The 23919-nt window shown below is 37.9% G+C and overlaps 1 protein-coding gene across 1 annotated transcript in view; it reads right to left on the bottom strand.

Annotated features, from left to right (window-relative positions):
- LOC117228809 (lachesin) overlaps positions 1-23919 on the bottom strand; it is a 196246-nt gene that overhangs the window by 56049 nt on the left and 116278 nt on the right. The window contains exon 3 of the mRNA XM_033484816.2: positions 5348-5460. Within this exon, the coding sequence (XP_033340707.1) occupies positions 5348-5460 (113 nt within the window). The remainder of the gene's footprint in view (positions 1-5347; positions 5461-23919) is intronic.

The following is a 23919-nucleotide window of genomic DNA, read 5'->3' as shown; positions in this document are numbered from 1 at the left end:
TCAGCTATTGTAATATTTCGAGGTGGATCTAAAAATGTCCCATCGTGCATCAAAAAGATGGGACATTTTTAATCCCGCCCTGCCTCAAAGCGTTAAATTTTGTATACCGAGACACAATGCCACCTTCGTACACGTATAAAATGTCTTTCTCCTGTGCGCGAGACTCTCTCCCGAAATTCTAAATAAAAACTGACTAATCCCGACTCGGCGGGAGTCAAGGTCAAGAGCGATGTTCCAGCTGTTCTTAAAAAACGCGAATTCGGTGGAGAATCACGGCGCGGTGATGACGATGTCGAATAATATCGTCGCAGCTCGCGCGATTCAGCGTTTCCGGAGCTTAAGACGGCGCGCAATAAAAATGCAAAATAAAGGGCCGGAGTCGCGGCGCAGACGACGGCGTGCCGATGAAAAAGTAGAAACATCGAGCCAGTGGACATGGAATAGCAAGAGTGATAGAGAACTTTGTTAGGGGCGCGGCGGGTCGGGCGGCGGAAAGTTATGAGATCCGCTTCCCGGATTGATGTTGCACAGTGAAGCGATCTGCAAGACTGTCACCTAGACCCTCTAATTCATGACCCGCCGGTGGCTAGACCAGCCCGGACTATGGGCTACCAAGTGATAAAGATAGGAAGCGGAACATCGACCGTTCTCCGTGGAACGCATTTCTTATAGATTGTCAACTAGACGTCGAGTGGCTCGCCTTTCATCAAGACCGGTGATATCTAGAGCGGAGTCGGCGAAGAGGGCATAACTTTGAGGATTACACGTCTTAGAACGGATCCCGTGAACCATCGACGGAGCTCCACGGGCTCCGCCAAGTTGAAACGAAGTAACTAAGCAAAGTATCGAGGCGCGCGCGGTCTTGTCGAATTCTCCGACGGATCGCCGTGCGGTCTAAACAGCGGAGTTTCGAGGCGGGGTAAACCTGTTTAGAAATGATGCACCTCATCTTAGCGGTCGCCGGGAGAACAACGATCTCGATTGTTGTTCAAGCTTATCGTATCCGCTCGCTTATTAAGCAGCGAGCGCGGCCAGATGAGCAGCTCGTTTCAGAAAAGCAGGTTTAGCCCGCCGAAAGTGAAGCGGTCTTCGCGATGTGCTTTTTTTTCTCCTCGGAGCAGCGCGTTGCGGCTCTTTCGGAAACTTTTAGGGTAACTGGTCCTCATGCTACGGAATCGTGTACTAATTTTTTCGTTGGAAAATACGTCGTAGAAACGGTGGCGCGCGGAGATGTTCATGCGGAGACTCGTGACGCTGACGGCTACTCTACTAGTTTTTGATTTTTGTCACGTGCCACAACGAATGAATGGTTAATTCTCGTATGGGAATTAGCGTTAGCAGCTTCTTTGAATTTCCGCCTGACATTTTACAGATATCTGTTCTACGCGTGTTGCTACTGATTAAAAAGAATTGTTTTTGTAAAATTGGTAAATTAGCTTCTCTTTTTGTGTAGTTTTACTTTTGCTTTGCCATTGACAATGAATACAAGGTTGTACGGTAAAACTTTTGCACAATAATGTAGAAAATTAGATTGGCGATTCTTAGAAATTTAGGATGTCTGAAAGCTTGAAAAATTCGACAACGCAATAATACTAACAAAATTTAGTCATCTTTCCACTGTGTTATATGTATAATTACAGTAGACCGTGCGTGCATTTGTAATAAAAATTAGCGAATGAAATATGGAACAGCATAAATATCAAAGGATATCTATGAATATCTATACATCATTCTCAATTCTCTAAAATTGATGAAGAAATCTTGCATAATACGTTTTTCTTTTATTTCGTGTAAAATGATCCCAGGAAAGGCCAGTGATGTTTCTGCCGTGTCTTCGAAATGAGTATAAAACGGTAAATTTATTTCGCGATCGACTGATATTAGAGGTTTATATTTCATTGTGCAGGAGATCGCAAAGCACAATCCCATATCATTGTCCACCTTCAATTTCATATATATTGTCCAAACCACTTCTCAGATCGATCTTGCCGACCTATTCAACTTACGTGGTCCTTTATGCTCTTGGAATCGTTCGAGCGAAACGATTGCTGGTTTTTCCCCTACTTTTCCTACTTATGGGGGTTCACTATTTCCTTGGAAGTCTGACGTCTCGTGAGAGCTTAATTCTTTCCCAAATCGAAATCGATTTGTCTTGGATAAATCACGAATTATGACGACGGAGAATAGTAATGACACAATTTCATTCCAAAATTCTAATTAATCTTTCCGCATTCGACAATGCGGAAAACTGAAAGTATCTTTACGATGCAAGGTTTTTTTCTTTTAATTTTACTCCTTGCCGTACTTTGACGAGTCCGAAAATTTTTAGTAATAATAATTATTATAATATATTATAATATTATATATATATATATATACTTATTATAATAGTAATAATAATAATTATTGAGTATAGATATTATCCTGTTCTTTAAAATTGGAATAAAATACTAACCTCTTGTCATCAATATTTAAGCGTTTCAGTAAATTTAGGCACACTATAAGCATCAATTTTCTTTCCCTCCTAAGAAATTATTGCAATCGAAAAATTTCGAATCGCAGTAACTGCCAAAAAAATTGTACGTCAAGGGGTTAAGTAAATTACGCCCGAAAAACGAACCCAAGAAACAGCAATTGGTTACCCCGCACTACCCTGATTCATCAAATTACAAATCACGATTCATTAGCAAACGGAATCGAGATCACCCAGACATTGTATCACAGTGAAATTGAGGATCGCTATAAAATGGTCGGTCGTAAAAAAAAGGTAATCTGGAAGTAGGCTGGGTAAGACCGAACTCTCATTTTTCAGCCGGAGGAACGATAATTTCGTGATCCGCGCAGTGTCGGGACGCAAAACAAAACGTGAAAGTGAGACAACATAAGTTTGGCTAGTATTTCCGGCGAGGAAAGATCCCCGGGAACTATTTGGACTAGACGGGGGCCGAGCTTATCTTAATCCTTCCCTGCCTGCCAAGCTGCCTTGAGTGGCTTTCTATAGACCGAATATTTCATCTCGGTGGATACTTTACTGGTGGAATCTGTCGCTAGAGAAAATGTGTCTCCGTCTCTGCTCTTCCGCCACAATCTCACCGGTGTTCCCGCTTTTCTCGTTCTTCAAACCCGGCCCGCTCCCTCTCCCGCGCTCTTTACCCTCGTTCATCCTTCTTCCCGGAATATATAGATTTCGATCGGAAAACTTATTACTAAATATAGCCGGCGTCGGAGGGAGAGGATGGCTTTCGCCGGATTAGGACGGAAAAGAAGCCGAGGTGAGGAAGAATTTTCCGCAAACACGTACACACAAACGCGGGGAACCGGAATGCGGACGAAATCACTCTTCCTTCCTTCCTTCCTTCCTTCCTTCCTTCCTTCCTCTCTTCCTTTCTTTCTTTCTTCCACGTCTTCACTTCTTCCTTCCCTCTCTCTCTCTCTCTCTCTCTCTCTCTCTCTCTCTCTCTCTCTCTCTCCCGGTCTCTCTGCCTTACCTAACCGGCTCCCCCTTTTTTTCTTCCGTACCTGTACCGCGTGCAAGCGATTTAAGTCGATCCCGGCACGATCTGTTTGACTTTTACGCGGTCGCGCGAGCACGTAGCGTGTTGTATGAAGATTAAGTGGCCGTTGATGTAAGAGATTTCGAGCTAGACGGAGACAGGGAACGAGCAGCGGAACGCCCGCGACAATTTTTCGTTTCCGGCGATTCAATTTCGGGAGATCGCGTCCAACTTTTCTTTTATTTAACGCGGATGTTTCCTTTTTAGCTTTTTGTAGGGGACGCCGTTCTTTTTAGCTGTTTCCACATGGAGAGGAAATTTACTATTTCAGGAAGAGCGACGACGTACGGATGACAGAGTTGCACATCTTTTTTCAGAAGTTGCAGGCATGTAATTTTATTCTACGTGCATACGGGGTGGTATACGGAATTTTTATAATAATTCGGGTGCTATTGTTGTTATTATTATTATATTAGTAATTATATTAGTATAATTTTAATTATAATTGTTAATAATATAATTGTTAAAATAACTCCCGTATTAATGCATTTACTGTCTGTAGACCCTTAGATTTTTTTATTAAGTGCACCATTGCATGTGCGATTATCGATTGCATCATTTCTTTAAATGGAAATGCGTTTTCTTTAATCACGGAGTTACGACCTGCAAACAATTGCGTAGATCACCCTGTATATATGTAATTAGACTTCATGCATTTTTGACGGGATCAATTAGATCGAAAACAAACCTATGGAGACGTACCTCCGTTTACAATGAAGTAGTTAATACAATGAATTATTAAAGAAGCAGATTGTATATTAAATTGAATAAATCGAAGCACTTTTAGCAATTAATCGTCAACTCTTGACACCTACACCGATTGTTGGATTGCTGATTACAATGATATTCAGGTAAAACTGTTTGGTCCATTATGAATTGAAGAACATTCGATAAATGTATCAAATTATGCATGGCATATACCACGTCAATCGCTTCATCTATTTTGTTATTGAATCAAATTATTCCGAATGATTAAATTACACTTCATGAATTTAATAGAATAATGGTTAAACTAGTAATTAACTGATTGTCATCGTGTACTTTTGAATTTAATATGGAGTATTTATTAGCCGGATAAAATGACAGAGAAATAATATATTTAGAAAAATTAAGTTAATGAAAATGAAGAATGTAGTGCACTCAATAATTGTTGAAACACGTCGAGACACGGTTATTGTTTCGACACGAATTAATTAATCACTTAGCCAAAAATGTTCTTATGTTGAGAAAGAAGCAAAAAGTCATACTCCATACAAATTAAAGCAAAAAGAATGTCTCGCCTCTCATTGGTCACTGTTTTTCGTTAATAACTCGTAAACGAAGCCGCGGATTGCATTTTCGCTAAGGAAAAAGTTACTTCGAACGATCTTTCCGGATGTTATATACAAATAAGAGTATATAAAAATCGTTGTCAACGGTATCACAAAGCAGATTGTGATGTCACAACAATTCTTTCTTCGCTTTTATTGCGTTCTGATATCAAAATCAACAAATACTGCACTGTATTCAATTTTTTCCGTGGTTGCGGGTCGCAAACATTGAGAAAACGGCTGGAAGTCTTCTGGGAAAAGATTAGAGCATTAATTAGTCTGAGAGGACGCGTCTGAACGTGCCTAACATAAATAAAGCTCGAAACATCAAGTACACATATCCACTTTCTCAGCGTCCCATCTGTGGACACCCGAGAATTGTTCGAGTTTCATTTTGAAATATAATGTCGGTGTAACCAAGGCGCGAGAATTTAATTGCTGTACTCCGTGCGGTTTTATGCCGGCCATTCCCTACGCCATTACCAGGTACTTTCCTATGTTGCGAACGGTGCAGGAAAAAATGACTTCGCGGCCAATGGCGGCCGTTTGATTTCCGACCGGACCGACGAACGCTGGTCCTGAGGTGACACTCGGATCTGAAACAATGAACAAGCCGATTAGGTTCGGAATCTTTTGCGAGGCTGAAACTTTATTTAAAACAGACCATGGATTTTATGCGATCATCAGAAAAGTGAGCATAAGCTAATACTTGAAGATAATTTAACAATAAAAACTGTTATATCAGTTTCAATCTATTCGAATAAAATGACAACACGAAGCACCAATATTAAAATAGTATTGCACTGGTGCGTCTATCTCTCATGTTTCGAAAAGTTTCCGGGACATAATTCTAGATTTGTTTATGCACAACGCATTTATTAAGGTGGAAAAATTTGTTGCAGATACGTTTCGTGGAATATTATTAGATCTGTGCTGGTCTGGATGGAATTTGCCGTTTCTATTAAGGGCTGATATTGATCCTGGTACAATATTAACTGTGCTCCTTTCATGCCTTTAATTATTCATGATTTCAATCCTCCATTATTATTTTAAATGAATATGTTCGTTTGCTTTGTTTATCATTCGATACATAATTACGGTCAGCATTCAATAACATTTATTCAAGATACAATGAACGTCATACTGATGTAATAAATAGAAACATATTAGCCGATGACAGGGGGCGTAATCGAAAAATGACAACAGATAATGATTCAGAATGTTCTAAACGATAACTCTTCGAACTTCTAATTTTAGCAGCTCGGACTCGTCACTTTTATAAACCTTGTGTTATAAATAGTATCTTATAATTGTGTTAGTACCCGGAAAAGGTGATTCCTGAGATTATTTCAAGTAACTTTCTCCTTTGCGAAAATGCAATCCGCGGCTTCGTTTACGAGTTATTAACGAAAAACGGTGACCAATGAGAGGCGAGATCAGCTGACGCGAGGCGACCGAGCCAATGAGCGGAACTGGGCTTCGACCGCTTATTGGCTCGGCCGCCCCGCGTCAGCTGATCTCGCCTCTCATTGGTCACCGTTTTTCGTTAATAACTCGTAAACGAAGCCGCGGATTGCATTTCCGCTAAGGAAAAAGTTACTTCGAATAATCTCAGGAACCTCTCACTCCCCAGAAATACCATAATTTTGGGACGCCCTGTACACTTTCCGGTCCTCTGTGGCCCCGGAGGATTTCCGTCAGGTTATATCAAGTAATGGGTGGAGAATCGGAATCTCAATTGCAAGAACGTCGACGAAACTAGACGGGCTGAAATAGATGCGCGTGTGGTTTGTCGTTCGCCGAGTAGCGGGGTGAGGCGTGAGAAGAGCAACTCGCCGTCGATCACCGTCGTTGTCGTTTATTACAATGTAATACGTATAGTTAATCAGCGAGAGAAACAATAAATATGGTACAATTGTTATAAAGTAACGAGCGACCGTTGAAAACCCGTCTGTCAAATCTCGTCCATGTTCCTCCAAAATCTCTAACACCTTGATAAACATGGATCAATTTTTAATTACAACATAATCCTGAATTAAAAAAGAAAACATTTGTAAAAAATGAAAAGAAACTTTTTGCAAGTGAGTGCTTCGCGAGATACAGAATAATTAAGTCGCAAATCGTTGTGGCAACGATTATGCGATGAACGGACGTGTAGAACGTAATTAAACGAGACTTTATTAAAAATATGCTCGCTTCGCAACTACAATTATGAGCAGCTAATGCGGTCAAACAGAGTTTGATGTTGTTTGCTCTATATTGAAACTTGTTCTAAACTTCACTTCAGTAAACTTGTAATGTTTGTTGGATCTTCTGAATATAGGGAAACATGGTACGCGGTAGATAAAATCGCGACTGCAGTTCCTTAACACGAGTGTTATCTCGCGATCAATTATTATCGCACGGCTGTGCGTTACAGTGAAATTCTTCTCAAGCTTTTGGACATCAGATCGAAAATATTTCAACGTTACGTCACTTTTAACTTCTTGAAAATATTAAAAATAGCAAATATATTTTTCTCTGCTCGTTGCAGTCGAGGTAGAGAATTTTTAATTCGCATAAAGATCCGCGATCTAGACGTCGGTGAACTCGTATATACGCGATTTTATAAATTGCACAATTGCACAATTTCCGATACATAATTCACATTTTTATTCTACATTTTAATTTATATTATTTCATAGCATACATTGTCATAGGATACATCCATCATGTTTCTTTATAAATTTCTTCAAAATTATCGCATGCATTAAACATACAATGTTATCTACGATATTTTATATACAACGTTACACCCAATTCCGTACCGTATGTAAAATTATATGCATATTCAGTGATCAATCGTTACACACCTCGCGCCTCGTGAAAATAAATTGTTCGCGCCTCGAACGCGTTAGGAGAATTATGTATAATATAAAACTGCGATGAATGGGACGATCGGTTTAGAATAAGTTGATTATGGCGCACTTAAAGCGACGGTGTTGGCCGTTTCGAAGTTGCTGCCAACTTTATCAAAGAGTACAGGAACTCGGTAATTCGATCATGGATAAAATTCTCTATTGTAACTTTTGTTTGAGTTACGACGCGAAGATAACGCTTTCAAAGAGATATTACCGCAGTTAAAAACGTGCCCTTGCCGGTGCATAACTTTTTCTGCTGTCAGAAAAATTAATTGCGTCTGAACTTTTCTGATTCTATACTCCTCGAAACTTGCAACATCGTCTACGGTATTATCTTAATCCTTAATTGTCTGAGCGATTTTCACGAACGTGACTGGTACAATGGGATCGTGATGGTTCTCAAATGAAAAGCGCAGAAACAAGTGTTAAACTAATTCTAGATAAACGTTCTAACGACGTTTCGTTCTTAGCTAGTGCATAAAATAAGAAATATATGGCAAATTAAACTTTTGAAAGTAAACGAAATGGAAATACAATGATGGCGACATTCATGACCCCATCATTATAGTATATTATAGTATAGTAGACCCTATAGTTATAGTATTAACATGTTATGAGTATTACAAAAGGTATTTAATAATAGATAGTAGAACTATATAATAGTAATAATAATAATAATAATAATAATAATAATAACAATAATAATAGTATAGTTCCCATTCATATATACATATATCCCGAATGTGTTCAAGATTAAAAGTATTAATCTCTTTATATGTGATTTATTAATAATATTATTATGTATTAATAATAATAGTAATAATAATAATATTAATATAAATATAATTATAATAATATTAATATTAATACAATTACAATAATATTAATATTAATACAATTATAATAATATTAATATAATTATAATATAATAATATTAATATAATTATAATATAATAATATTAATATAATTATAATATATTAATATTAATATATTATAATAATGTATATAATATAATGTATATAAAACGAATTATGCTGCTTCAATAAAACTGTCGTTGCAGTGATAATTGCTGTTGTTCAATGCTAAACGATTCCTGAAGTTTGCAACATTCGCAATTTAATCTGTAACATTTTTTACGTTTAAACATATACTGTTTATCGCAACGGTGCAGTCTAAACGAACGCCATCGAACAAACGTGGTTTAGTTTCGAACGGAAACAACGTTCGGATTACAAACGTTCTACCGTAGCTCGTTTCGCCAGCAGTAAAAGAAACAATCGCACTTTTGCTTCTACTTTGTTTCCCGCTTGCCCAACGTACGCGCTTTACACCGGTTTTTCTGTCTACAAATATCATCCGCACGAAGAACGGTAGCTGTCATTTGGGACGGCATACTAATTCCAGCGGGGAAGGTATTACGCTCTCGCGGCGTTCCGCTCGCCCTTCGCCGACATTTTTCTTCTAATTTGTCCCAGCGTCGCGTCCAGCAAGAGGACAAAAACGAATTAAAACCAAGGAGAAGCAATTTAGATATTACTTACGTCGGGATAAGTTACCACGGTGAAAGAGTAACGGCGCGTGAAAAAAAATAAGACGTGAAAGCTGATGCCCGCGTGTGAGAAGCAAGTCGAGCCCGGAGGAAAGCGTAAAAAGACCGGGGAAACAACCGCAATCTGGGATAAAAGGCGGCATACATTTTTTAACCTTGAAAACTTGCGTCAAACTTGAAGTATTCCAAGAAAATCGTGATTTATCCGATAACGTGTCCATGTACAATTGAATTTTTCGATGACATGCAAAATTTCTCTACGAAGAAAAGCGACGACGCTAATTTAAATCATGATCCTTTTCGTCGAGACGATTCGATAACCCGCTGATTTTTCTCAAACTGCTAAAGTGGTGGACAAATTAACGACTCGCGCAACGGTCGTACAATAATTTTCCTAAATTTGAACAAGCTCGCGACAAAAAGTGAAACATTCGAACGATTTATGACGGCGATTAATTGTGAAAGAGTTTCGTCTCGAATTAAAAAAAAGAAAAGAAACGTGACAAATTTCGCATCACGGTCCGCAAATCGGAGAATTTTTTCGTTGCGCATTCTGGTCGCTGAAAATGATAAATCAACAGCAATTCCGCGTATCGAACGATATAAATTATAAGCGTAGACTTGAGACAATCGTGTAACACTCATTTGTTTCAATAATGACGATGTTGTGATGTTGTCGAGTCGCTCGAACATCGTGTGCTGCATTGCCAGATTTACCGATCAGGAAATGCCAATTATGTAACAATTTACCCCGTGTTACAATCTGGCCCGGACTCGTCTATCGTAACTAAATGAACGTTAAATGACGTAATTGAATAACAGCGGGAAAGCTGTCCTCGAACCAATTCGGATCGATCAGTCGGTTACTTGGCAAAAAGAAAGTCGCTGTATCCAGGTTCCGACCTCGAGTGTGACCATGAGGACAGTTACAGAAGAAATTCGGATTATCGGATTTCCATTTATTCTCTCCATTTAGTCGCGTGCAAAAATTCGGTATAAAATCTGCCATGTTACAGATACCCGGACACGTACTAGACAATTTTTTCCGATTTCATTCGTTTCGGATTCTGGTTGTAGGAAATTATGTTATGCCCGAGGTCTTGCGAAGCGTGCGTGCTTCACTGAACTAGGGGGAGCCGCCGCCGATTTTAGATGTTCCACGAGATGGAATTTCCAGGTTGTTATCGTTTGCAAATTTTACGTGTATATTTCTTTATATCCGTAGATAATGCGATATCATTTTTGTATAGTTAGCATTAGGATTATATATTTCTTTCTTTAATTTAATTTATTTAATGTCGCAGCTGCTTAACAGCAATTAGCGACCACTTGTGGGATAACATTTGCAGGGTTACAATGTAGTGTAATATATACAATAGTTACGTTTTTACATTAGTTTCTTTATCTAGACTTCTTTAGTTACTATAATTAATATAATAATATAATTAATTTATATAATAAATTATAGTAATAATAATTTCGCTAAACAATTTGGCTTCTTCTAAGTATGACATAACTTTTGCTGATTGTTTGTACTTTTCCAAACATTCTTTGATGGTATTTTTTGGGCATTTTTACTTCTTTTCTGATATTGTTGTACACTGGACATTCTATTTGGATGTGCTTAACTGTAAGCTTGGTGTTACAGTGCTGTTACAAAGTAGTTTATCTGTTTGAGGGAGCATGTACCAATGGTTTATTATTTTAGTACGTCCAATTCTTAGTCGAGATAGTACTATTTGCTTCCTTCTTGTTAAATATACTGCAGGGTTGGTAGAAAACATACTTTCTCCGAGTTCATGTAAGAGGTTATTCTCGGTTCCACTTATGCCAAATATTTTTTGTTAAAAATTTCTGAGCATCCTCGAACTTCCACGATTTAGCGTGGAAATTAAAATTAATGTGAAATTAATAAAATTAAACTAATATGAAAATTAGTGTACGAATTTGTGTTCAATTTTGGTGTAGCTTCGTATCTTTTATTTGAAAATCTTTGAGGTTGTAGAGACCCTTTTGTAGAAAATAATTGAATAAATTTCATAAGTGAGAGCTATAGTTATATAATGAAAATGGGACGAATAAATAAATAATAAATTCTGTCTTGTTATTCTCGCGAAGTATGACGCCTGTGTTACATTTAGCGTTCGGCAGGTTTAGTGTGTTGATGTTCTCGCAGCTCTTGTGTATCTCGATAAATATTTACGTTTATATATTCCAGAGTGCGCGCGGCGAACCGTCGAAGCAAACGTTTGTCATTAAACATCGGCATAAATAGAAATCTGGCGATCTTGTTGGCCAGTCGACGTCACAGCCACGTGTCATTGGTTGGCACAGAAACGTATACTGCAGAAGATTGATGGTTTCTTTGGTTGTGTGCGCTGGAACACCGTCTTGTTGATACCACATATCTTTCGGACCTTGTCCATTGTATTCAGCTGCTAAAAAGTGGCACAGTATCTGACGATACCTGGAACGCGAGACAGAAATGGCACCGTTGTCATTCAAGACAAATGGTTCGGTATTAATGGCGCCCGTAAAATTTCGCAGTTCCCACTGTCGGTTCGTCGCAAATTTCCTGAACCGTTTAATCTTCCTGCAACATTTCTAAATTTATACGGATAACAAATTTTGTTCGTAACATAACTATTTCAGTGATTCGTTAAACTCGTGATCCATCCTGGATGAAATTATCTGGCATCTTTTTTGTGTAGTTACAGCTTTCTTTTTTTAAAACGTAATAGATTTTGTGAAGAGAGATACGTCGAACGATTAATGGACGAATAACAATTTTTATCGAATGAACATTAATATTTCAGTGAATAATATTGTTCAAAGTAAATCATATGTACAATTAATGTTTATATTTAATTACAAAAATAAACCATCAGATAAGAGAGTCTCTAGTGTACAATATACTAATGTGTAATTATTATATAATATAATAATATATAATATAATAATATATAATATAATAATATATAATATAATAATATATAATATAATAATATATAATATAATAATATATAATATAATAATATATAATATAATAATGTGTCGCATCAAGAAAGTTGAACAATCGTTCCAATGAGGGTTTTAGGCTACCGATTTAGAGATTATGAATTTCTAAAACATAATTCACTTTGTGGAATTCAGTTTGCATGTAGCGAGCCCCTGTTTCGAATATTGCCGCGTTTTTCAACATTCTCTCGATCCTTCGCGTGCGGTATCTCCTTCTGTCCCTTTTGTAACTCATAAAAGCGACGGAGATATCATCTGCAAAGAAGCGGCAACACCAGCTTCAAATTGTGCCCAAGGTCCCCCGATTTGGGGACGCGAACATCAAAGGGTACCGACAGAAGTTTCGCCTCTGGTTAAGTACTCTGTGCCGCTGTCATAAAATGAATGAGAGGCTCTCCGCGGCGATGCCAATTTTTACGAATTTGTCTGTAACGTTTCCGGGCTACTTTTTCCCCGCGATAGTTTTCGTTCCTCGGTAGTCCGAAATTAATCGGAATATTGCAAGATGGAAATAACTGGAGTATTTAATAAATACGCTAGAAAATTGTATCTAAGTGCTCGTTTCTGTAACGATAGAATAAGTATCAAAAACAATTCATCAAATGATTATTATTATTATTGATCTAGTAAATAGAAAACAATACAATAGTATCTTCGAATTTCTTAAATATTTTTACTGTTATCATTTCATACACTCATTTTTGTAACAAATCCCAAATAAAAAGTTCAGGAGGTTGCGTTTATCAATTTTCGTATTTGTATGAAATTATTAATTTAATATTTGATTTCATTGCGTACTTGTTTACTTACTTCAGAGAATTTTAAAAACTTTTCTTTTACATTGCGAAATTTATTGAAGTTCGTGTGACGAGTATACTCGTCAAAAATAGCTAAATTGTTAACTTGTACAAATGAATAAATGTTAGTAATAAAATTACAGCAACGATATTAGAGCAGGCAGATGCACTTTTCACAGAAATTGCAGCAGCGCTAACTGGTTAAAGAAGCTCGGTGCACGAGTGGACGTGGTTTCCTCGGCCGAACAATTTTAAACGTAAAACTTATTCGTCAGCAGTCGGTACGCGAATATTAAAGGATTCGAAGAAGACGCGTGTGCCGAAAACGAATCGTCGTGACACGAGAAAGATTGAAAGAATGAAACACAACCGGAGCAGGCGACAAGAAGAAAGAAATGGAGAGGACGTGGGAGCAGCCGAGTATGGAGACACATAGAAATGAAGGTATGAACGGGAAACGGAGGAATCTCGGCCCGAACCGAATGAGATAAGAGAAATGCCCCGCTGTCCCGTTAACGATCGGGAAATATTTTCTTCCGTTGCGAACAGACAGGAACGTGTCGATGCAGCGATTTACCGACTTTAATAAACTCATCTGCCCGGCCGGTCCTCGTCCCGTTGCCCACTTAATATCTGACTCGCCGATGTACGTGTGCAACTTTGTCAACTCGTCTAAACAAATCGTCCATACGGGCCGAATGAATATCCGCTTCGAAGATGGTATTAAGGGGCCACCTTGTTTACTTCAAAAAGTGTAGAACAGAGTTCGGCATTATTTGAACAACATTTCGAATCAATTTTCCGAATAAAATTTTATTCGAATAACTTTCCGAATCAAATTTTATGCGAACAACTTTCCGAATCAAATTTTATTCGAACAATCTTTCGAATAAAGTTTCACTCGAATAACGTCTCGAATAAATTCGTCGGATAAAGTTTTATGCGAATAATATTTCGAATAAATTATTCGACTAAAATTTTACTCGTTATTGGAATAAAATTTTATTCGTTATTTGAATAAAATATTTCCAACTGTGGCGTAGAATACCATGGTAAAATGACCTTTTTTTCCTAATTTAATGGTAAAGTTATAACTTTTCAAAGTAAGATACCGCTTAAAATTCTCTATAAAAATGTCGACATTTTTAATTAACTGTACACGGACCAGAAAAATGTCACAATCATTTCTATATTTTTCTATCGTTGTTTCTTTACTTTTCTATTTCCCAAAGCACCGAAAAAATTCTATAGCTCTTTTATAATATGTCACGGACATCGAAATGTTTATTAATTCGATTCTGAAGTGTGTCAGGCGGGCTATGCACTATAAGGTAAACCTGTCAGGTTCGCCTGCGCAGGCTTGCAGGTGCACCGGATGCTCCCAGTGCATTCGCACGCTCTGGTAAACCTAACAGTATACAGTTTTATGGGCTGACCATGACATCGATAGACGACGTTTTAGCGATAGTAGGCTTAGGGTATTAGCTACAAAAATAGTGTTCTAACCCGAAAATAAAACGAAACACATCGTGGAAAGAATGTATCGGCAAAAAAAGAAGAATTTGTTCGCGTGTCCATTTGTTAACCCTAGAAAGATAACCATATGACAACGTACGTAAAAGATAACCATACGCTTCAGAGGCGCATGCTTTTCTAAGGCGTCAATTTTATACTAACAATGGATATTTATTTAAGTTAATCTAGTCATTTTAAAGGTTTGGCATTATTGTAAAAATAAAATGCATTTATATTATATTTTTTTATATTTTAAGTAATTTTAAACTTAAATCACTAGACCTCTATGAAACATTAACAAAAATCAACAGTCTTCGCAGGCGCCTCTGCGACGTAGGTTATCTTTCTCGGGTTAAGGGAAATTGGCGTTCGCGCGAAAAATTTCGGTACACTTGTTTGCAAACGATTGAAGATTCCAAAGATTTATTGAAAATTTTCTTCTTCGGCTGCTTCACTGATCGGACTAAGAATTGCTGTTAGGAGGAACGTTATTTCAGAAATTACATAATCATGTTTGCTGTATTAATCTTAAAAATAATATTTATATTCGGAATGGATAAACTAAATTTGATATTATTCGGAATGAATAAACTAAATCTGATATTATGCGGAGCAAATAAACTAAATTTAATATCATACGGAATGAATAAACTAAATTTGACAAATATTATGCAAGATAAACGAACTAAATTATACGATGCGAGAAATAAATGCGCTAAATCTTACATTATGGAAAATGAATAAACTGAATTGAATTGAAACTTGACATTATGCGAAATAAAACTGTTCTACGTCAATTGTAAAATTCGGCAATTAGATATTCCTTCTTTTAATAGTTCTAATAAGCAAATTGTAGAAAAAACAGCGTACATAAATTCGCTCAACGCTTTCGCCGTTTCATATCAAATCTGCACACGGTCCTTATAAATGCATCAAATCCGCAGTTCAGTAATAACTGCCCCATAAAACGAATCGGTTCTCCCAAGCACATTGCTACAATCGTAACCAAGTTAGTCACCTGAGTGACACAGCGAGCGAAATTCGTATAAACGCATTTCAAAATTAACCTGCTTCCCAGCTTATTTTGATATAAAAGTTGAACGATCTTATCGCGATGGTTGTATTTGCCATTTGGACAACCTTTACTTTCAACGGTTCCGCGTCGTAATTTTCCGCGAGTAGATCCGACAGCAAGTGGCAGAGCGAAAGCCATTTTAGTAGCGCGTACGAGTTCGTTTTGCGTTTATTTCGCTAATTAACCAGTTAGCTGTTGCAATTTCTCTTTGAAAAGCGTGTAAATGATTATACTGTTATATGTTTGATTTTCATCGCATTTTGTTTAAATACAACGCTTCTAGAAAATATACAATTTAACAAAGGACATCAAGGTTATTTTTATTCTTATTTATTTGATTTTTATTCATTTTATTTATTCATTCTTGTTAACCAGTTCGCTGTTTCTGACGAGTATACTCGTCCTGACGAAATGTCAACATTTTGAGTTACGACGAGTATACTCGTCCAAAGTTGCAATGTGCTCGCTTGCTTTTCCTTCAGCCTCGAAGTTCTTTCACTTCGAAATGCGTTCGTACGAATTTCGCCCACTGTTATCGATCCCAGCACCGAAGCATCGAATTCAACAACATTTTTACTGACGACGTTTTTAAACTAACCCCAGATTAATCAGACGCCAAGGTTAATTTGGCCCGGGACGTAATTTCATTGGCCGTTTCTGGTAAACACGTATGCTCCGAGCGTCCCGGCCTCTCCAATCTTACAGACGGGTCGCTTCGCTTGACAGTCTGCCAGGTGGCAGCGACTCCAAAAAACGACTGTGCCCAATTAATTACAGAAAAAATGATTCCAATCCTCCAACCCTTCCTTTTCTTTTTTTAACGTTTAACTCTGCGGAGATCGTGACCGATCCGACAGATACGAGCTGAATCTCTTTTTCTAAATATTTGTGGACGGACACGTCGTAGAGTTTGCTGACAAACAGGATCTGGTATATGATACCTATACAGTAAATCTGTGTATGTTATGTAGGGAATGCTAACGCCGACGAGACGCGGGTACAGGTACACCGACTGCAAGCAGGGGAAGAAAGTGACGAGTATTTGCGCGTGCATCTGGTACTACCAGATTCTCGAAATATTTACGCGGACCACTTGCGAGATATTTTCACATCTTCGGCATAGTACAGTATATTCTATCTCGTAATAAACAAAAATGGATCATTTGGGAAGAGGGGATATGATTATGCGAGCCTCGCGGCTCATTTTTATAGTTGCCAATTATCGACTCGAATAATCATATCTGCTTTTCCTAAATTGTCTATTTTTGTTTATAAAGGCCGAATGAAAATTAGGGACAATTTACTGTAGATGTCATATTTTGTGTAAAAATAGTCACGTGAGAATTCTTATTATACAGGGTGTCCCAAAATTATGGTACTTCTGGGAAATGAGGGCTTCCTCACGTTATTTGAAGAAACTTTTTCCTCAGCGAAAATGCAATCCGTGGCTTCGTTTACGAGTTATTAACGAAAAGCGCTGACCAATGAGAGGCGAGATCAGCTGGCGCGAGGCGGCCCAGCCAACGAGCGCGCGGAGCCCAGTCCCGCTCATTGGCTCTGATGTCTCGCGTCAGCTGATCTCGCCTCTCATTGGTCACCGCTTTTCGTTAATAACTCGTAAACGAAACCGCGGATTGCATTTTCGCTAAGGAAAAAGTTACTTGAAATGACCTCAGGAACCTCTTATTTCCAGGAAGTGCCATAATTGTAGGGCACCATATTATATGTGCAAGTTTTACGAGCTGCAATTTTTCCGCACTCGCTTCGTTTTGCAAAAGTTCGAACTGCATGAGAAAATGTTGCAGCGAACATATTATAAATATAAAAATATGTTATATTAAAAATATAGCATTCTTATCAATTTGAAATTTTATTAATTTTGAAATTCATTTCCGTGCACATAATCCGTTCACGAAAGCAGGAAAAATTGTCTACTCGAACTGAATGCAAGTGCGATACTTCACCGATGCTTCTTGTACGTTCGCAGAAGCGGCTCCTGTGCCCGTCGTTCGAGGAGCAGAATTTCGGCGGCGTGGCTTCCTGCAAACACTCGCGCGGGCCTGTGATTTATAGCGTGTAACATTTGTGATGTAAATCGCGCGGCACAAATCATCGAACACCACTTGCGCTCCATTTGAATCAGTCATTCGAAAGTAATTTTGCGAGTGACAGTTCGAGTAAACGAGACTCGCGACAGGTCAATCTTGGTCCTTGCGAGCCCAAGAGGACTTAATTGGATCCACGGTTACGTATCCCTGATATACGCGCGGTTGGCATTCTTATTTCGTAGAATTGGGAAACTTCATTGATTTATAACAGCCCGTCGGTCGCCGGATCCACGATGCCGGCTGTAATTAAGCACAGCCGGTTAGCGTTTCTTGCTTGTTCCGATAGGAAAACTGTCGCTTTTCGTTTTCTGGAGCTGAGTATTGTCGTCGCTGGACCGCAGATTTGTTGCGTTCACGACGCGGTATTTCGACATTTTTTATTCTGTAATTGTTAAAAACATGAAGCTGCTTCCATCGGACACTGCTGAGCTTTCTATTTATATTCAGTATTTCTGTGTTTTCTATTATTATTATTTTATATTATTATATTCGGTATTTTTCTATATTCAGTATTTTTATGTTCAGGCATATAATATTATAAAAGTGGCGTAAAATTGAAATAAATTCAATCTTTTCATTTTTAGAAGGCAATGCACGGCGAAATTACTGTCAAATGAAATTGCCAAGTAAGCAGAGTAAAATCAATAAGTAACATTTTTAACAGTAGGAAGATTTACAGAATTTTAGAATATCAATTACATTGTGAATTCAACTTATTGGAATTATAAACGAAAGAAAGACATTTTTATTTCGCTAGCATATTTTTCAGTTCATACGAAATGATTTTATTTTACACGAAAATTCACCGTCCAATAATAACACGGTTCTGTCATTTTAATTATCGGAAAGTTTATTATTAGAGTGCCAATGTTTACGAATTTATAGAGCACAGGAACATGTGGTACATTGGCTCTAATATTACGAAACAAAGTATAATCAAGGTTCTTGTTTCTATTTCATTTGTAAGAATATACGATTTTACAGTTCATGATTTTTTAATGAACGTATTAGCTCGAAGTAAGTCTGAATTGACGTAAAAAATAGTAGACTGTTTTTTGAAGCACAGAAGCATAGGTGTACACGAGAAGTTTCGTGTTAAATAATTGAGCATATACATTTGAACCTAATGTCGCAGAGAAATGATTTGCTATTCTCATGATTAACTACATGCTTTCTTGGAACGAGGTTATGAGCTCTCACTGGTGACCCAGAAAATTTTAATATTCTCTAAGGACATTGTAATAAACGCTAGAATATCGAGTTCCCGTATGCTCTCGTAATTCGCGCGATAATTTATAGAATTACGGAACGTTGAATACGTTTATTATACTTACTTCAGATCGTTACGATCTCACGTGCTTTGTTAATACGTTTTGCAATGTAGTTCGCAAGTATATAATATATAAATATACGTATCATATTTTTCACTATTGCATAATAATTTATTATCAAATGCTTAATGAACGGTAGACAATTAGTGGGAACATTGACAATTTTTTTACGAACATCCTGACTTTGGAGCGACATTTATAGTCCATTTTCGCCAGTCGTTTTTAGCCTCCACGTAAATAAATGATAGTAACAATTCTGTTTTATTTTACAGTAATTACTAGACCGAGAATCTTTATGCAATTATAACGTGTGTAGATTTTTAAAGTGCAAGGTCTTACAACGTCTTACAGCAGTTTTCTTTTCTTTTCTTTTTTCTCCAATTTTAATTTTTTCAAAACTACTTACGAAAGTGAGAACATACATAAAAATTCGCGGTCTAGTAATTAGTAACGTAAATGTGAAATATTAGATTGGTGCGTATGAAATGTCGGATTTTTGAACGAATAGTGAAAAGATCGTATCTTTTTTCGAGAGACGTTTATTCGATCAAAATATCACCCGTTTGCTAAGTTGCACTTTTCCCAACGAGTTTTTAACGTAGAAACGTCATTTTTGAAGAAATTCCGGTCTTTTGAATAAATCAACTCGGCTCGTGGAAAAATTACACGAATATTCGCAGAATTCGTGCTCGTACAGAGAAATAAATGAAATAAATGACGAAAATACAAAATTTTGAAAAAAATTCTTTTTCGCATAATACGAGGCTGGCGACACGCGATAAGACTGTAAAATTAGTTACGCGAAAGGTGGTTTCACGCTTATTAATATTCGCGTTTACGAAATGGTAATAATTTGCATCACGCACTTGCGGCCATTTTTTGGCAACAGAGCAACGGATTTTTTTTTATCCGTCGAACGTTCGGAGTCAACGGTCGCGGAATTTATACTGACCGGAGAACGTCGGGTTTATTGTCTCGGAGCGTAAACTTTTCGCTTTTCTGGTCCTGAATGGCGGACATTCATAAATTCAGGACTTCCCGAAGACCAAGTTAGAAATTAGTTTTTAACGGTTCTTGGGGACCTGCTTGTTAAAATAGAGAATTCGGGCCCTGGAGGAAATTCCCCATCATCGGCGAACTTTTATCCGTCGGCGTGCACATAGCAAGTGCTGTCGAGGGAGTTCGCATAAGGACGCAATTGAAAACCGAGTGTTTTCGCAAATACTTGATAGGGGACAGCAGAGACGAATTGACGAGATTTTTTATATACAGAGGAATTTCTTTGCTGTGAATTCCGTTTTTGTGAACTCAGTCCATGTGAACTCAATTCACGTGAACTCAGTCTATGTGAACTCAATTCACGCGAACTCAGTCCACGTGAACTCAATTCACGCGAACTCAATTCACGTGAACTAAGTCCATGTGAACTCAATTCACGTGAACTCAGTCCATGTGAACTCAATTCACGTGAACTCAGTCTATGTGAACTCAATTCACGCGAATTCAGTCCACGTGAACTCAATTCACGCGAACTCAATTCACGTGAACTAAGTCCATGTGAACTCAATTCACGTGAACTCAGTCCATGTGAACTCAATTCACGTGAACTCAGTCTATGTGAACTCAATTCACGCGAATTCAGTCCATGTGAACTCAATTCACGCGAACTCAATTCACATGAACTAAGTCCATGTGAACTCAATTCACGTGAACTCAGTCCATGTGAACTCAATTCACGTGAACTCAGTCTATGTGAACTCAATTCACGCGAATTCAGTCCATGTGAACTCAATTCACGCGAACTCAGTCCACGTGAACTCAATTCACGCGAACTCAATTCACGTGAACTAAGTCCATGTGAACTCAATTCACGTGAACTCAGTCCATGTGAACTCAATTCACGTGAACTCAGTCTATGTGAACTCAATTCACGCGAATTCAGTCCATGTGAACTCAATTCACGTGAACTCAGTCCATGTGAACTCAATTCACGAGAACTCAGTCTATGTGAACTCAATTCACGTGAACTCAGTCCACGTGAACTCAATTCACGCAAACTCAATTCACGTGAACTCAGTCCATGTGAATTCAAGTCACGTGAACTCAGTCCATGCGAACTCAATTCATGCGAACTCAATTCATGCGATCTCAATTCACGCGAATTCAATTCACGTGAACTCAGTCAATGTGAACTCAATTCACGTGAACTTAATCCATGTGAACTCAATTCACGTGAACTCAGTCAATGTGAACTTAATCCATGTGAACTCAATTCACGTGAACTCAGTCTATGTGAACTCAATTCACGCGAATTCAGTCCATGTGAACTCAATTCACGCGAACTCAATTCACGTGAACTAAGTCCATGTGAACTCAATTCACGTGAACTCAGTCCATGTGAACTCAATTCACGTGAACTCAGTCTATGTGAACTCAATTCACGCGAATTCAGTCCATGTGAACTCAATTCACGCGAACTCAATTCACGTGAACTCAGTCTATGTGAACTCAATTCACGCGAACTCAGTCCATGTGAACTCAATTCACGCGAACTCAATTCACGTGAACTAAGTCCATGTGAACTCAATTCACGTGAACTCAGTCCACGTGAACTCAATTCACGCGAACTCAATTCACGTGAACTAAGTCCATGTGAACTCAATTCACGTGAACTCAGTCCATGTGAACTCAATTCACGTGAACTCAGTCTATGTGAACTCAATTCACGCGAATTCAGTCCATGTGAACTCAATTCACGTGAACTCAGTCCATGTGAACTCAATTCACGAGAACTCAGTCTATGTGAACTCAATTCACGCAAACTCAATTCACGTGAACTCAGTCCATGTGAATTCAAGTCACGTGAACTCAGTCCATGCGAACTCAATTCATGCGAACTCAATTCATGCGATCTCAATTCACGCGAATTCAATTCACGTGAACTCAGTCAATGTGAACTCAATTCACGTGAACTTAATCCATGTGAACTCAATTCACGTGAACTCAGTCAATGTGAACTTAATCCATGTGAACTCAATTCACGTGAACTCAGTCCATGTGAACTCAATTCACGTGAACTCCGTTTACGCCAACTCCATTTATAAATACAATCAGTCCCATAACGTATTCGTACACTCACCGCTTATAAAACAAATTTATTTAAATCAAGCGATGCGTTTATGCGATTTGCAATGGATCTTAATAAATTTTGCGATACAACTAGACCGCAGATTTTATGCATTTATGTCAGAAATGAGTGGACGCGATTTAAAACAGTAGTAAAAAATGAAAGTGATTTAAGTGATTCCAATTCGACAGCAATTCGGGAAATTTCAACGGTTGTCGCAGGCATTAATGACCAAACAATTTGCAGTTCGTTAATAACATATTGTTATACACTGTACGTATAATAATCGTTATCATCGTTATTTTACGATTTTATGCTCAGTAGAGAAACAACGTCGCCAGACACGACGGCTGTCGATAATTGGTGCGGCCGTTTGATCCATCGGCGTTACAAGTCGGAAAGACTGTCGCTTTCAAAAAACTCGTGATTCGTTATTACGGGAGAATTGGCCGTGTCAGAAATATTGAAACGGCCACATCATAACTTTGTCTCTGTCGGCAGTCTTTCAAGTACTTGAAAATGGGATCTCTCTCTGTGTGTGCGTGTGTGTGCTCTTGTACCCGCGCTTGTGTATGTAGATGTATATATGGATGTGCGAAGAACCGTGTATCGGCATATGTATGCATGTATGTATGTATGTAAGCGCAGATAAAAGGACGTGGTGCAGTACATTGTCCCTGGGCGAGGTACAATGCGATACATTTTAAGGCAGAAATACTCGAACGAGTTGCTTCTGCCCTTTTCACAGATGTTATCATTGAGAATTTCTCGCCGGCCGATTAATCTTCAATGTCACAGAGAAACGGTTGTCTGAGAATTTCGATTGTTTTCTGTTTCAGCACCTACGTTGTTGGTTACCATTGATTTCCACGAAAAAATGATCGCGTGAAAATCCTGATCATCGACAAAAGCGTCTGCATATTTGCAGAATAGACGATTCTTAAGTTCGTTGAAATTGTTTATAAACGTGTTTCCCGGTGATGTTCGTAATAAAACAAGTTACATTCTTGTACGGGATTCGTTGAAAGTTTCTTTTGTTAGATACGTTGTTCATAATGGATTGTACAGGTATTATTAATAATTATGCATAATATATTTTGAATATCGAATATTTATGATTACAATTGTAAAGCGGCGAGATTATGGCAAAATTTCAGCACTTCTGCGATATTAATTATCGTATCATTTGTTAATAATATCGCTGAGTCCAGTTATCAGGTACAATTAATTACAGAAACTTCATCAATACGAGATAAAATATGTGTGCAATTATTCATATTCGAGCAACAATGCAATTTGCCGCTGTTCATTGTATGTTTAATGGAATTTCGAAAACCTTAACCAATTAATGTTTATGTACACAAATTAAATTTGTTATTTGTACGTGACGTTCAATGGGTGAGCGAAATATTAGCAGACTTACGATAACGCTTTTGTGATAAGACGAAGACAGAAAGTGGCATATCTAATTTAGAAATAACTAGACTGCGATTCTTTATTCAAGTTCCTACTATAATACGTTATTTTACAAAAATTAGAACAAAAGAAAAATTTCCTTGGCCAGCTAAAACGTCGCCCATTGTAAAAATAAAATAAAAATGCTATCAGACCCTGCCAAATTTACACGTTTTCTT

This window comes from Megalopta genalis, chromosome 12 (assembly GCF_051020955.1).
Source record: "Megalopta genalis isolate 19385.01 chromosome 12, iyMegGena1_principal, whole genome shotgun sequence".
Taxonomy (NCBI): domain Eukaryota; kingdom Metazoa; phylum Arthropoda; class Insecta; order Hymenoptera; family Halictidae; genus Megalopta; species Megalopta genalis.
This window is presented reverse-complemented; position numbering and strand designations above follow the sequence as displayed.